The 17,071-nt window shown below is 41.4% G+C and overlaps 1 protein-coding gene across 1 annotated transcript in view; it reads left to right on the plus strand.

The window, feature by feature from the left end:
* Positions 1–1,660: 1,660 nt before the first annotated feature.
* The window catches only part of SLC12A5 (solute carrier family 12 member 5), a 111,407-nt gene continuing 95,996 nt past the window's right edge, over positions 1,661–17,071 (plus strand). Inside the window, exon 1 of the mRNA XM_073683911.1 lies at positions 1,661–1,903. Coding sequence (XP_073540012.1) covers positions 1,852–1,903 — 52 coding nt within the window. The 5' untranslated portion in view covers positions 1,661–1,851. The remainder of the gene's footprint in view (positions 1,904–17,071) is intronic.

Below are 17,071 nucleotides of genomic sequence, written 5' to 3' on the forward strand. Positions count from 1 at the left end.
AATCTGCTTTCATGTGCTATTAAAATATACATTTGTTAGATCATTCATGATGTCTATGGCGACCATAAGTCATAATTGGCTCGTTCAGTGATCCAAATGAAGACAATGTTATCAAATCAATTTGCATGTTTAAGCATCTGGAGCTTTGGTTGCTTGCAAATCTCTTCAGTGTTCAGTTGACCAGATGTAAAGACCATAGGTCAGCCCCATGCAAATGCAAATCAAGCATGCATAGTCTTCTGACATTTGGGACTGACAGCTAAGGAATACAAGAACCAGCATTTGTTAGACCAATGCCAGCATCCCCAGCATGGTGACTACTCTGACTCATTAATGTCTAAGTCCTTATCTTAGAGAGTTCATGGGGTTTAATGGGATACATTGTCAACATGTTCATATCTCCAGGCAGAAACTGTCCATTGAGAGAGCTAATTACTTCTCTTACAAGCAAATTCATTCAGGTTTTGCTAATCCAAGAAATCAGAATTGACTCATGAGTCAGAGAAAGTTCCTGGGAATTAGAACCTGTTGGAAATGTAAGTAATTGGATACCCCATTGACAGCAAGTATGGTGTTTCCACCATCCAAACGATATGAAGAAATATTTGATGACCTTGATAAATACGGACACCTCTCAGGTCTGTTTCAGGTACTGTAAAAGTAGAAGATGGAGTAGACTGTCCTGCTGGGCCACAATTATTTGGCAGATCACCCATTTTGCAGGGTGGTCATTAGCACAGAATTGTGGAGCCCTTGTAATGGTCCTTGATACTGAGCCTCAACGTTTCTATTAGAATATAGACATCTGTGAATATGATTAAGTGATATCTGCAGAGATGTGGATAGGCACCCGGCTAATGAAGGAATTAGTAGAATAGATGAAAACTCAACTAATACTGTGTAATGGCTTGTGCCTAATCCAGGACATTGCGAACTATAACAGGTTTTTAAAATGACAGCCATTTGTAAAGCGAGGATGGAAAAAGGCTTAAAAACATGGTCCACTTTAGGGGATAAGGGTACCTCTTGTGTTCTTCTGTAGTTCTTTCTTTTGCCTCTCATTCATCTATTCAGTGTGACCTAAATGTAGCCATGCACTTATATTAGTACCTGCTAACGGGTGGCTGGTCAAGCCTACATCTAATAGTATAGGACCCCCTTCTAGGTAGAAGACCACCTTGTGTGTTGAAGAAGCACGAAGACCCCATAGATATATGAGTACACATGTAAACTTTCTGGGTCATGTGTAAGATTCGATATTCGTCTCTAGTCTTGGCATTTTGGCGTCGCTAGACATAAACATAGGATCATAATAACAACCAGTAATATCCAACATGTCCGTTCTAATTTTTGATGACCATCATCATCCTGAATGATTGTTTATGTCCGAAATTGTATACAATTGTCAATTTCATCAGAATTCATCTAATGTGTATGGGCACCTTAAGAGCTGATGAAGCAGACAGAGATGTAGGGAATTCCCATATACAGTATCTCCCTGTGATGCCCATTCCCTGTCATCCACACGGCTCACTCCGTCATTCTCCTCTGCATGTTTTTCTTCGGCTTTTATTCCATTGCCCCCTCCTTCTCCCCTTCCAGTGTCTCTATTTCTCCCCATCTCTCTCCTCTCTGTCTCCCTCCTCTCACCCTCCCTCTCTCCCTGTACATGGGGCTGTGAGTGTGCGCGTTGAAGGATCTCTGCACTGCAGCCTCCTCCTCCTCCTCCTCTCTCTCTCTCTCCCTCTATCACACACTGAGCATCGCTGCAGTATTAGGCATCAGTCCCTGGAAAGGAAGAAAAGGAGCCTGAGAGAGAGACTAGGAGAGAAAGCACAGGGGAGAGACAGGATGCTCAACAACCTGACTGAGTGTGAGGAGGGAGAGGGGGGCACCAGTCAAGGTAAGTGCTGGAATCTAACAGGAGGGAGGTGGGGGGAGCTAATTCTCCGCAGTGCTGCTTCTGAAGTGGGGGGGCGATAGTGACCAGACAGGGAACAAGGGGTGAACCCCCCCATTTTATGTTCACTTTGAAGCCCATTCATAAAATGGAAAGGGACCAAATGTTTTTTTTAGAATAGTAATACTCCCCAAAATCAGGAAACTGGGGCCTGGTGAACCCCAAAATCTAAGTAGAGCACACTGTTGCATTTGGGTCCCGTCATCGCTAAATCTAGACCCTATTCTCGTGCATGTAGCTTTACGACCAAGTACCTTTGCAGATTCTGCTTCAGCTTTAAACCAGATCATTTCTGCTGAGAAAAGAGCTTCAATCAATGGTAAAGCACTCAATCTTGTGCAGTGATCCTCGGGATGCTGCATGCTACGCTACATACGTCTCATATATACATCTAGTCAGTACAGGCATACATTTTTCCATTTGCAGATGCGTACCGGCTCCACTTTCCCAGTAAACATTATTGCACGCTTTCGCCTGCATAATTCTGCCACCTGTATATAACCCAGTGGCCATCATAATGCAAAATCGCCACTGCAAAGTGACCCATATTATCTCATCACTGTGGAAATCTCGCAGCGTGTAGAGCTTTATTCTTTACAGTGATTTTTTTATTAACCAGGTGTGTTACACTTCTGCGCTGAACCCTTCTCCTGCCTCTTGCTGAGTGTTGTAGTCCCTGCTGACCTCTGGCACCCCGTTGCACCCTGGCCACCCTTGGTGACCACTCTCTTCCCCTCATGCTTTTTGTGACATGATGCCTGTTTACTTTACACATCCTATGAGACATCTCCTCAGCCTAGCACCAGCATCGTTATGTCCATAGCACCAGTGGTGCATCATCTCTGGTGTTCACTGCATTTTCCCATCTAGCCTGCAGTCTCCACCAGTGTACATTGCCTTCCAGACTCCCCCTTGTTTGTATTCTCCACGGCTCCTCCGTCTTCTCACATAAACGCTGCATTCCATGTCATTGTCACTGCATCACAAGCCCAGTCATTTTCATACTTACAGAATCATTGGCGCAACTTTTCCTATTTCACTGAGCATTTACCCGTCCGCTAGATTTTTTTCTCCGACATGCTGACATCATGTAACATTACTTAAGGAAACAGTGTCTCCGCAAAGAATGAATAAAGGGGGGAATACAGAATTTTCTGTATAACTAGAACGAGACAGGTTTTGGTGCATTGATACATTTCTAATTGGTGCTTTTATTTTACAGCTTTTATTTAGAACATTCTGACATTTTATTAGAAATAAAAAATATTTAGCATCTGAAATAAATGACATACGGATATGCTCCCACCGTTCGATTATGTCATAGACGTGGATCAGCTGACATACACAAGTAAAGCAGTCGGATATCGTTTAGATCTCGAGGTTGTATTCTGTGTCACGAGATCAATTTCTAGTGATGACATATTGAGCTTTTTCCGTTTTTTTTTCTTTTTTTGCTGCAACCTATTTTGCCGAATGTAATGGATGGGCAACGTATCAGCAGATATGCATATATCATATTGACTGTAAAAGAAATGGTTCTTGGCCCTTGTACATATATATAAATAATAATTATTATTATTTATTATTATAGCGCCATTTATTCCATGGCGCTATACATGTGAATATATATATATATATATTTATATAAAATATACAATTAAGTCACTTCACCTTTCACCTTCTCCTGCTGCCCTATATACTGATAGCATGATTTACTGCCTTGACTGTCCATACATTTCAGGCAGCTGCCTCTCTTAGCCCCCATGCACATCAATGCTCAATTTCTGCATTCTCAATGGAAAAAGGGGAGCAAGACATTGCCAGACACCTCTAAAGTGAACATATCAATACTCCTGACATATCAGTTTTTAGTAATCCCCATGAAATATAAATTCTGGAGCCTCTTGTTTTTATTTATAACTCCATATTGTGCTGTTCCTCTATTATACCTCAACAATATTCATGAATAAATTGCCAACTGGGTGTCACCAGACTCCTTATCAGGTAGGGTGTCCCTATGCAGTCTAACATTGTCATCACTGATTGGGCAGTACCAGAGCACGCCCTCACCTGGTAACACCTAGTTGTCAATTTTTACATTTCTATGTGAGTAATAGAGAACAATACAATGCAAAGTTCTAAAAGGCTCCAGAAAAATATGAATATTTACTAAAACAGAAGCATCAGTGGAACTGACAGGTCCATTTTAACAAAAAAGAACTGGCAGGGTTAAATCCAACATAGTTACATATAGTTACATAGGTTGAAAAAAGACATAGGTCCAACCTTTCTCCACCAATTGTACATTTTGGCACTAAATTAACTATAACCTACAATGTTATGTGTATTGAGGAAATAATCCAGCCCTTTTTTTAAAAGCTATTATTCCTGACCCTTCTTTCCTCTGACATCTACTACTGGACACCAGATGATCAGCTGATCCTGCTCAAAATGACAGCTTGGGCCAACATTTATCTAATGTGTATGGCCATTTTAAGAAAATGAATAAAATTGCATTCAGAATACACCTACAGGCATGTTTTATTCAGTCTATACACAGCGTGCATCAAGAAGGAGCCCTTTCTATTGGTCATTTTGCAAAACGTGTTAGTAGATTTGCAAGGTGGCGGAACTGTATATTATGCAAAAAAAAAGAAAAAAACACTTTTATGTTAAAACTTTTCTACTAAAGTGTCCATCTGGTTAAGAAAACCCATTCTAAGTTTTAGGACCCTCATCAATTAATCAAAGTGTAAAGTGGGTAAAATTATCTTCTCTAACTCTGGAGGATCAGGAATGTCAACGGATTACACAAACAGTATCTTTATTATCCATAGGCACAATGTAATACTTCATCTCCCCAGAGGTGGTGCTGCTGGATAATTAAAGGGAACCTTTTACATCCTGCTATTTACCTGCAGATGTAATGGTAACTAGCATTTAAATCATGTTTGGCAGCAATGCTGGATCAGTAGCTACAGTGAGAAAATGAAATTATTTTCTCTGTAGCCCCAGTGCAGTGAGCACAGCTGAAAAAGAGAGAGCGCGGCTGTAATCACTCCCCAACACCTTGACTGACAATCAGCTCTGCATACATATGGTGCACATCAGGCTGCCAATCAATGTGCCAGGGAATGCATACAGCACGGTCAGTGTATAGTGAGCAGTGGCTATAACCGCCCCCTGCAATGACTAGAAGTTAGCGGCTACAAGGAGAATAAAACGTAATATTCTCCCTACAGCTGGGCTACCAGAAAGATGGATACACAGGGTTTAAATACTATTATGTATCTACAGATTAATCTTATATCTGCGGGTAAATAGCATTTCTCAAGAAGAAAGGTTCCCTTTAAAGACTTACTAATAGGTACTCCCACATATCACTATTGATTTCAGCAAAAAGACACCCCATAATTAGCTTGTTATCAGTAGACTTTCCTATTGACCCTCCTATTTAAAAAAGATTGCCCAGTGTAGAAAAGGCCTTTAAAAGCTAGTTTTGGTTCTTCATTTAAAAGAACTGCTATAGTAACCTAATTAAAAGGGTGTTCCACTACTTGGACAACCCTTTCTTGATCAAAATTTTTGGCTCCAATAAAATAAAAAAGCCTATACTCACCTCCTGTGCCAGTATTGTTTCCGCGGTGTCAGCACTCGCGTTCCCCGGGCTGCCGTGTTGTTGCCACCGGGCATGACGCCGGTGGCCATTCAGCACTAGCGTCACTGTCTACACCTTCGGACAAATCGAACATGAAGAGGAAGTCAGGGCTGCGGCTGATCTCTGCCTTCCTCTTCATGCTCAATTCGACAGGCGGCGGGGACAGTGACGCCAGCGCTGATTGGGTGCCGGCATCACGTGTCACATCAACAGCACAGGAGCTCTGGAAGAGCGAGTGTTAACACTGCAGGAACGACGCAGACACGGGAGGTGAGTATAAGCTTTACTATTTTATGGGGCCACGCAAGGGGTATGAACAGGGGTTGTCCAAGTAGTGGACAACTTCTTTAATATTCCAAAATATTAAAATGTGGAAAGATTACACAATTTAGTACCTTTATACAGTACCAGTAAAAAGTTTGGACACATCTATTCATGCAATAGTTTTTCTTGTTCTTTTTGAAATTTGCACATTGTAGATTCAGACTGAAGGCAGCAAAACAGTAAATGCACACATGTGGAAACAAAAAATAAACAAACACATGTGAAACAAATCAGAATGTGGGTTAAACCTTATTTTCTTCAAAGTACCTCCTGTTACTCTGGTGACAGCTTTACTCACCCTTGGCATTCTCTTAATCAGCTTCACTAGGCAGTCGCTTGAAATTGCTTCCAATGAACAGGTATGCTTCATCAAAAGTAAGTGTTTGTGACCATCAGGTATGTTTGGCAGTGTTGATATACAGCTGAATGAACCCTATTCCACAACTGTTCTAAGCCAGAATATAGCAAGAACCACTCAACCAAGTAAAGATAAATTACAACACATCATTAATTTAAGACATACAAATCAGTGAATCCAGAAAATTGCTAGAATCTTGAAGGTATCCTCAAATGCAGGCATGAAACAATGAATTACTGTGATAAAATTGTCTCTCTTGAAGACCACCAAAGGAAAGGAAGATCAAGAATTACGTCACCTGCCAAGGATAAACTCATCCGAATTGCCATTCTCAGAAAATGCTAATGGACAGAACCTCACACAACAAAAAATGACACACAGACAACAATTAACAAACACATCTTAACATCAACTGTTCAGAGGAGAAGGAGACATTTATTGTCAAATTGCTGCAAGGAAGCCACTACTGAGGACCGTAAATAAGAAGAGACTTGTTTGGACCAAGAAACACATGGACTGAATATCAGAGCATTGGAAATTTTTGTAGAGTAGAAATTTTTGATTCTTTATACCAACTGCCCTGTCTTTGTGAGATGCAGGAAAGGTGAGCAGATGGTTTCTACATGTGTGGGGCTCATAGTGAAGCATGGAAGAGGAGGTATGATGATCTAAAGGTGTTTTGTTGGTGACAATGTTGGTAACTTATTCTTAATTCAACACACACTTACTCAGCATGGCTGCCATAGCATTCTGCAACAACATTCCTTCCTATACTGTTTGCACTTAGTGGGACCATTATTTGTGTTGCAACAGGACTATTACTTAAAACACACCTCTAGGCTATGTAAAGACAACGTGACCAAGCAGGAGAGGGATGGAGTGTTACATTAGATGACATGGCCTTCACAATCACCCAACCTCAATGCAATTGAGATGAGTTGGACCGCAGACTGAAGGCAAAGCAGCGTTCAAGTGCTCAACACATTTGGGAACTCTTTCAAGACTGTTGGAGAACCATTCTAGGTGACTACTTAATGAAGCTACTTGAGAGAATTCCAAGAGGTTGTAAACCTGTCATCAGAATGAAAAGGGGGTACTTTGTAGAATTTAAAGTTTAACACATATTCTTGCTTGTTTCTCATGTGTTTCTTTATTCCTTTTTTCCACATGTGTTCCTTTGTGGTTTTGCTTCTTTCAGTCTGAAACTGCAATGTGCACATTCTAATAAGAACAAGAAAAACCATTGCATGAACAGGTGTGTCAAAACTTTTGATCAGGACTATATTTTTCAATACTGACTATCTCTTTATGGATCAGGATGTAATCCATTATTAGTAAGAGGGGAGACTTAATGTCAGCTGTCTCTCTATAGACACCAATCACGTAATATTTTCAAATGTTTTAGAGAAAAAAAATCAAACTTTCTAAGCAATTGTCTGTATTTGCATACCTGTAAGTCTAGCCAGCACCTTGCTGGGATGCTTTTTTCACACCCTTCTGTAAGCAACTTGTGCCTGGAATGGTCTAGATAATTTCTGAGTCAACAATACAATTTCAAATCATAGTAATTTTACAACTGACTCTATTGGCTCTCTCTATTCATTCAATTTCTTTTTGACTAGATGAAAGTAAAAAGAATTCACTAAAGCTGTCCATATATGGAACTATTGTTAAGCCTAATAAGTCAAATGGATTGGGAATTGGCCCATGTTACGTGAGATAAGAAGCTTTTTGACAATCAGAAAAACTCAATATTGCACAAATTTTAATTAAATTGGAAGGTCTCCATTTAGTAACCCTATCATTCCCTTTCACAATTGAAAAGAGAAATATGAGACACCTGATGTTAAAGTCGTAGTGTAGCATAGGTCCTAGAATGACCATGAGATATTTCCCTCGCATGGTGTCAAACGTTGAATATTATTGGCCTAAGTCTATACTTTATAATCTATAGATCTGCAATGCCCATACATATTCATGCTGGATTAATTACATAGCAAATATTTCATACTTTATTATATTATACTAAATCCATACTAGGTTTAGTACTTAGATTGGACCTAACCTAAATACATTTGACCTTGTGCAATAGAATGCTTCTTTAAAAATTCCAATTTTTAGTTTTGCAACAGCAGTAAATTCTGCAATTTTTGGACTACTCGATTAATTCAATTTGAAAATTCTTGTTAACCCATTACTTGTCAAATTAGCAATTTTCATTTTTTGTTTTTTTGGACCTAATTGGACCTAATTTGAAAATCTTAGTTGCTAGAAGCAAAAAATTAGGCGTCCCAAAAAAAAGACAATGGGTTATAAAATTCTTATTCCAGTTACTTGATCATTGTTTCTTATCAAGAAGGACACAATTAAAACACTGAATAAAAATATTTTCTTTTACAAAATTCATTTGTTAGAATATTTTGCTTTTTTACCTTTCATTGAAATGGATGGGAATCCTTGGAGGAGGGATTTGCAGTGTTGGTTCATTAAGTACACTTTGGTCAGGTTAGGGTGCCTACAATAGTTTAGAAATGTGTAGGACAAGAAAGAAAGGAAAGAGGGAAGAGGAAAAAGGCAGCAGAGGAAATATTTGAGTAAGCAGGTACAGTGGGAAAAATAAGTATTTGATAGACTACCGATTTTGCAAGTTTTCCCACCTAGAAAGAAAGGAGAGGTCTGCAATTTTTATCGTAGGTACTCTTTAACTGTGAGAGACAGAATCTAAAAAAAATCCAGAAAATCACATTGTATGATTTTTACATAATTAATTGCATTTTATTCCATGAAATAAGTATTTGATACAATAGAAAAACAGAACTTAATATTTAATACAGAAATCTTTGTTTGCAATTGCAGAGGTCAGGCGTTTCCTGTAGTTCTTGACCAAGTTTGCACACTGCAGCAGGGATTTTGGTCCACTCCTCCATACATTCTCTAAATCTTTCAGATTTCAGGACTGTCACTGGGCAACATTGAGTTTCAGCTTCCTCCAAAAATTTGGATAGGGGCTAGGCCACTCCAAGACCTTGAAATAATTCTTACGGAGCCACTCCTTAGTTGCCCTGGCTGTGTGTTGTGGCTCATTGTCATGCTGGATGACCAAGCCATGACCCATCTTCAATGCTCTTACTGAGGGAAGGAGATTGTCAGCCAAAATCTTGCAGTACATGACCCCATCCTTCCTCACTTCAATACAGTGCAATAATCCTGTCCTCTTTGCAGATAAGCACCCCCAAAGTATGATGTTTCCCCCACCATGCTTCACAGTTGGGACGGTGTTCTTGGGGTTGTACTCATCCTTCTTCTTCCTCCAAACACGGCGAATGGAGTTGATACCAAAAAGTTCTAATTTGGTCTCATCTGACCACATGACCGTCTCCCATGCCTCTTCTGGATCATCCAGATGGTCACTGGCGAACTTCAAACGGGCCTGGACATGTGCTTGCGTGAGCAGGGAGATCTTGCATGCCCTGCAGGATTTTAATCCATGATGGCATAGTGTGTTACTAACGGTAATGTTTGAGAATGTCCCAGCTCTCTTCAGGTCATTGACCAGGTCTGGGCTGATTCCTGACCTTTCTCAGAATCATCCGTACCCCACGAAGTGAGATCTTGCATAGAAGCCCAGACCGAGGAAGATTGACAGTCATCTTGTGTTTCTTCCATTTTCTAATAATTGCGCCAACAGTTGTTGACTTCTCAACAAGCTGTTGCCTATTGTCTTGTAGCCCATCCCAGCCTTGTGCAGGTCTACAATTTTGTCCCTGGTATCCTTAGACAGCTCTTTGGTCTTGGCCATGGTGGAGACGTTGGAGTGTGATTGATTGTGTGGACAGGTGTCTTTTATACAGGTATTGAGTTTAAACAGGTGCAAGTAATACAGGTAATGAGTGCAGAGTAGAAGGGCTTCTTAAAGAAAAACTAACAGGTCTGTGAGAGCCAGAATTCTTGCTGGTTGATAGGTGATCAAATACTTATTTCATGCAATAAAATGCAAATTAATTAGGTAAAAATCGTACAATGTGATTTTCTGGATTTTTTTTATATTCTGTCTCTCACAGTTGAAGTGTACCTATGATAAAAATTACAGACTTCTCCATTCTTTGTAGGTGGGAAAACTTGCAAAATTGGCAGTGTATCAAATACTTATTTTCCCCACTGTAGGTGACTAGATAACCATAAATTAAGTTTCATAATTTTAATAGAAATTTACTTTATTAAACTACCAAAATAAAAATATGATTAGTCAATAACTATTCCCCTTGAACACACCCCACAAATGAATTATGTTCTTAAATTGGAATTAGATTATTTCATTTATTTCTGAACTCACCTAATAAGAACGTCAGTTTAATTGACTAATCATCATTCCGGTACGTTTCCTTTTTTAGATGATTTGCCTCTTAGCATTTTTAATTTAGAAAAGTAAAACCTTTTTTATTTCAGTATTTAAAAATCTTTTATTATCTCTAAAACTCATGCATAGAAATGCACAGTTGTGGTGTTGAGTATTCAAAGGCTTACACCAACCCTTTAGACCAGGGTCGTATATAATTGTTAAGGGCATCTCATAGCAAATTTGGACTCACATATGGTGCTGGTTAATGCTACTATAAACACTAACCATAAAGGAAATGAGGGGTTCATTGCCTCATTCCCACCATTTTCCCTCTAAGATTCTAGGGTTAATTCCAGGGGGTTTGACCCTATTATGCATATACTCTTGTTTCAGATGGTAAAATTAATTTTCCCTGTTGGTAGGAGCTTGATTGGATTAATCTTTTATGTAATTTTTGTGCAACAAAAATTTTGTTCAAGTTGTCAAGGTGGAAAAAGTTATCACTTATCCTTAGGATCAGTGATAACTTTTAGATTGGTTTTGGTCCAACCACTGGGATGTTCACCAAATTACCACTAGCACTTTTAACCCTGCTAGAATGGAGCGGCTGAGTTCATACTTGAACACCATTCCATTAATTTTCTGTGGGACAGCCGGAGCACAGTATTTGTTTTTTTTGAGCCGCCACATAAGAAATGGAGTGAAGGCCGAGCATGCACACCGCATCTCCCTTCTAACAGGGATTGAAGTGTCCTGTTCCAGTGATCAATGGGGTCTGATCTAACAGTTATCTAGTGGATAGGTGATAACTTGTCGCAACCGAACAACCCCTTTAATTTAGCTTGAAATTATTTTTCCTTTACTTTGTTATACTTTATTACCTTGAGCTTCTCATAATAGTCAGTTGATAAAGAAGAAGATAACAAAACGGACATCTTTGGTGGATGTCCGACCATGTGTTATCATTATTTATGGGCAATATATGAAATGTAACACTTAGTAAATAGTTTTTACCCCAATGCCTCATCCATTTTGTGACCCTAGTAATAAGGGTAGAACCAATCATTTGATGGTCACTGAGAGCTTAGTAATCAGAATGAAAGTAGACTTTTAGGTTTGTCGGGTTTGCATACAGATGATATTGGAAGAGTAGCCTGTGGGGATGAAGATCATGCTAATTTTATTGAGTGGATTTTTATGAACTGTGTTACCATACCGATAATGATTACTTCTATAATGTGTAACATGCCGCAATAGAGGCTAATAATACAATGAACACATAGCTCTAAGAAGCTTTAAGAGAAGAACTTCCAGCAGCTATATCTCCCTTTCTCATTCTCTTGGAGATACAAATATTTGATGGCAAGCTTTAAGATGCAAAGAAAAGTCTGATATACAGAGGTCGGTACATTAGCAATTAATGGACAGCAGTAATTTTCATATATATCTTGGAAAATTTGTACTACATTGGTTAAATCACTGCAGTTCCCTGGAAACATTAGCCCATTATTAGTTCTTTAATAAAAGGACAAGAGAATCGACCATGGGCTTAGATTGTACATTTTGTAATAGTGATTACTCATGAGAATAAAAGGCAAAAATAATTTTTTTGTAAAAAAGAGAACAATGAAAAAAACAAGATATTGGAAGAAATGTCCCCCCCCCAAAAAAAATAATTGGTGGTCAATTATTAGGAGGAGGTAGGGTAGAAAAAGATGAAAAACTACAGTATTTAAAGAAGCAGTTATACTCTCACAGGTCCGCAGTATATAATGCTATTAAGCAATAGGAAAACCCATCAATTCATTCAGGTTGTCTCATCCTCCAATCCATGACAACATTGAGTCACATATATTGTAATGCGCAATGTAAAAGAATAGTATGGAACCAATACACTGCTTCATACTTACATAGACATGCAGTCTCAGTCTAAGGCAACATAATCTAAATCATGAGTTGGAGTTCCTTCTTGGGGAATCACTACAACTATCTCATGTTCTTACTACTAATGTCTTTTGAAGAACCTCTTGGTTGGAACACATTCCTGATGATTTCCTGCAGATAATTGAGCATGATATCATTCACTTTCTGAATGGAGCCTCTCAAATTTTAAGACTATAGATAGTTCATGCCGTACCATTCATAATGATTGAGTATAGGTTGTAGGATAGGTGTTTACTTAAATTACTGTAGTGTAGAAACAGTAAATCAAGAGAATCAAATAGAACTGAACATATTAATACCAAGATTAGGTAAAAATTCTACTTTAGATATAATTTTTTTTTTAATCGACCATACGATTCCAGAAATATTGCCTTTTTTATTTAGTGCTAATTTTTGCCGATTTTACAAGGGGGCGATGCTCACAGGATCCTCAGGGGGTGTCTTTACATTGCTCTCAGGGGGTGTCTTTAAGGTGCTCTGCACGATTACCCTGTGAGCAACGTCACCTTGGTAAAAAGACCATAAAAATTGGCACTAAATGAAAAGGCTAATTTCTCTGGAACAGTATGGTGGATTTTAAGAAAAGTAAAAAACAAAACGAAAAAAAAATACCAATAATAATAATAATAATAATTTTTATTTCTATAGCGCCAACATATTAATAATAATAATAATAATTTTTATTTATATAGCGCCAACATATTCCGCAGCACTTTACAATTAAGCGGGGACATGTACAGACAATAAATTCAATACAATTTAAGACAGTTTAAACAGTTACATTAGGAGTGAGGTCCCTGCTCGCAAGCTTACATTCTACAAGGAAATGGGGGGGGGACAGTAGGTGAAAAGTGCTTGTTATTTCAGGTCTGGCAATTATAATAAATAGGGATTTTCATATAAAGCTGCATGATCCGGTCATCAGCCAGTATGTTTAAGTGCAATACTCAAGTACCGAGTGCAGTTATCTTGTGCTTGGAGGGTGTGGAGACAGATGAAGAGTAGGGAACAGATTCTGAATAATATTTAGAAGGAGGGAACAGGGGAAAGTTAATTTACTGAGTAGTTAAGGTGGTAGGCTTGTTTAAAGAGATGGGTTTTTAAAGCGCTCTTGAAGACATGGGGGATAGGCATCAGTCGGATCGCCTGGGGTACTGCATTCCAGAGAACTGGCGCAGCACGAGAGAAGTCTTGGAGACGGAGGTGCGAAGTTTGGATTATGGGGGATGTTAGTTTTAGGTCATTTGTAGAACGGAGGCCACATGTAGGGCGATAGACAGAGATGAGAGAGGATGTATAAGGTGGTGCAGAACTGTGGAGAGCTTTGTGGGTGAGAGCGAAAAGTTTATATTGGACCCTGAGGCAGATGGGCAACCAGTGTAATGACTGACACAAGATGGAGGCATCGGTGAAGCGACTGGACAGAAATATGACCCTGGCTGCCATTGTTAGGCGTCATCTGGTGCTGGATTCGAAATGGGTTCAGGACCTTCTGTGGTCTCCCATTTCAGTCCAGCTGGGGCTGATGCTGCTCAGCATCACTGTCAGCCCCAACGCCTAGCTGGTCCACAAGCACTGTTTGTCTCCCAGGTAGTTGTGCCTAGCAATGTTACGCCTGGGTTGCAGAGGGAGACAGGGCTTGTGGAATCTAAGTCCAGGATTTGCCGCACGGAGCATGTCCGTGACCTGGCGGATCATGATTGGTGGGTTGGCACCCACCTGACCCGGTAACCTGGCACCGCCTGATTGGTCCACGGGTAAAGTCACCAGTGGCGCGTCGGTGGGCAGGGCTTAGTCTTTAAAAGGCCCGCCCACAAACATGGCTACGCGCTCAGATCATTTGAGCTGGTTGTTTGTGGTGTGCACGCTTATCCCTTGGGCTCCTCGAAGAGCCATAGCTTTATGCAGGCAGGTAGCTTGAGCCATATAGAGCGGGTCTGCTCAGTCCGGTAGCACGCCGGCTGAGTGCACGAATACCCGGCGGGAATCACACCCGCATACTAGCGCCAACTCCTATAGCGTAGCGCCTGTATCGAAGACAGGGCTACTGCTTCTCCCACGGTCACACGTCTCCCTGCGGTTCTTGGAGATTGTGTGAACCGTTATACTAGCGCCAACTCCTATAGCGTAGCGCCTGTATCGAAGACAGGGCTACTGCTTCTCCCACGGTCGCACGTCTCCCTGCGGTTCTTGGAGATTGTGCGAACCGTCTTACCCTTCCGTGTGCATTAACACGAAGGGCTTAGATAGTTTGTAGGTGCGTCGCCGGTTGCTCTTCCTCCGTGCAGTTAACGGAGATAGAGCGTACCGCTTAACCCGGTTCTGTGTGCAGTTAACACAGACCGGTTACCATTTTAGTTGGTTACTTCCCTTTCCACCCGGGAAGTGTTCGGCAGCAGTCCACCAGGCTGCATCGCGGACCCCGGGGTCGGTTGCGTTCCATTTAAATAAAGTTGTCTGCAACCGCCCTCCTAACAGTATCTGAGCGCCCGGGTCTTGCCGAACATGGCCGACAATCAACAACTGCAGCGTTATATACAACAACTGGAGACCAGACTTAGAACTCTGGAACAAACTGCTCCGGCCGTTGATATCACTGCAGTAGCGTCCCAGGCGGCTACTCTAGCAGCCAATATTATTAACTCGGCTGTGGCGAATACTGCAACCACTGCAAGTGCCCCATTACCCCAGTTTGCTCTCCCGGAGAAATTTTCTGGGGATAGTAAACTCTGCAGGGGTTTTATTAATGTATGCTCCATTCAGTTGGAGATGATGGAGGCACGGTTCCCCTCCGAAAGAGCCAAAGTGGGATATATCATCTCTTTGCTTTCCCACAGGGCTCTGGAGTGGGCTACTCCTCTATGGGAGCGGAACGACCCGGTTGTAGTAAATGCGGGTCTTTTCCTCAAGACCCTAAAAAGTGTTTTCCTGGGTCCTTGGTTCACACATGATACGGCTCTTAAGCTCCTTGCGTTGGTCCAGGGTTTGGCCACCGCCAGTCACTATGCCGTCCAGTTCAGAACCTTAGCGGCTGAACTGGATTGGTCTGAGCGGTCGCTTATCCCGGTGTTCTGGAAGGGTCTGGCTGGGCATATTAAAAATGCTCTATCTACCAGAGAGATTCCAACCTCTCTGGAGGAGTTAATATCTCTCGCTGACTGTATAGACTTGCGTCATGCAGAACACAAGCTAGAGCTAGAGGTTGGCAGACCTCAGTATCAACTGGCACCAGGCGTCTTTGGATCCAAACCCAAGACTCTCGACCCGGAGCCTGAGGCTATGGATATATCCCGGACTGAGTCTAGTCCCTCTCGTTCCAGACCTGTACATCTCTTGGAGCATCCAGTAAATAAGGGTTCCAAGCAGTCGGTAAAACGAGTAGGTCTTACCACCGTTGGGGGAGGTATATTAAATTCCGGGCCTTTTTCCTCCAAGTTATCATATAATGTGACATTGTTCTTTGGCAAATCTGCAGTTACTGCCAAGGCATGGGTGGACTCTGGTGCTGAGGGCAACTTTTTATCATCTACGTTTGCCCAGAAGCATGCCATCCCTATTGAGCTACTCTCTAGTCCAATGAACATTACTGTTGCCAATGGTTCACTCCTGGATGTGCAAATCACCCATCAGTCGATCCCTCTCACCATGTCATTTCCTCAGGGCCACCGGGAGGTTATCGCTTTTCTTATTATTCCTGGTGGATTAGACAAGGTGTTATTGAGTCTCCCCTGGTTACGTTGTCATACTCCACACATTGACTGGAATACTGGGAGAATTTATTCCTGGAGTGAGAATTGTGCATCTCAGTGTTTGGGCAAAGTCACCCGGAGGGTAGTCTCTAATCCTCCTTTCATTGTGACATCCGGTACAGATTCTTTATCTGTTTCCAGGACCCGGTCCTTGTCAGATTATGTCGCAAAGAACTCTCAGGAAGAGAGGGTGGCTGCAGTGTCCTCCAACCCGGTTCCGTCGGGGAGGACGTTTGTTTCCCCTAATCTACAGAGTATGGTGCTCTCCTGTGCTCATGCCCCTAAGATCGGAGCTCACCTGGGGGTCAAACGTACCACTAAGTCCCTTCTACGGTCCTACTGGTGGCCCCGGTGGCGCCAGGACATCAAGGACTTTGTTCTCTCGTGTCCCGTCTGTGCGAGAGATAAATATTTTCGCCAGAGACCGGCAGGTCCTTCCTCCCTGTCACCCGTGAAGGATTCTACGCATAGAGAACCAGTTGTCACTGCTTCCCATCCTAAAAGAGGGTACCCTGTACACCGGAGGGGTCACTGTTTCGTGAATCCTCTCTGTGACCCGTTGGACCACATCCTTGCCCCCCCGGCTCATGGAGGAAAATGAGCGTCAAGTGGAGGGGGATGTTAAAGGGGGGGGTAATGTTAGGCGTCGGTCTGGTGCTGGAGAGCACTATGGAAAGCGATAGGAGAGGGCATGCACTGAATGTTAATAAGATTAGCAGGGTTTCTATATGCAGCTGGA

The sequence above is a fragment of the Phyllobates terribilis genome, unplaced genomic scaffold, assembly GCF_046119375.1.
Source record: "Phyllobates terribilis strain yellow unplaced genomic scaffold, ASM4611937v1 Scaffold_5__5_contigs__length_657084704, whole genome shotgun sequence".
Taxonomy (NCBI): domain Eukaryota; kingdom Metazoa; phylum Chordata; class Amphibia; order Anura; family Dendrobatidae; genus Phyllobates; species Phyllobates terribilis.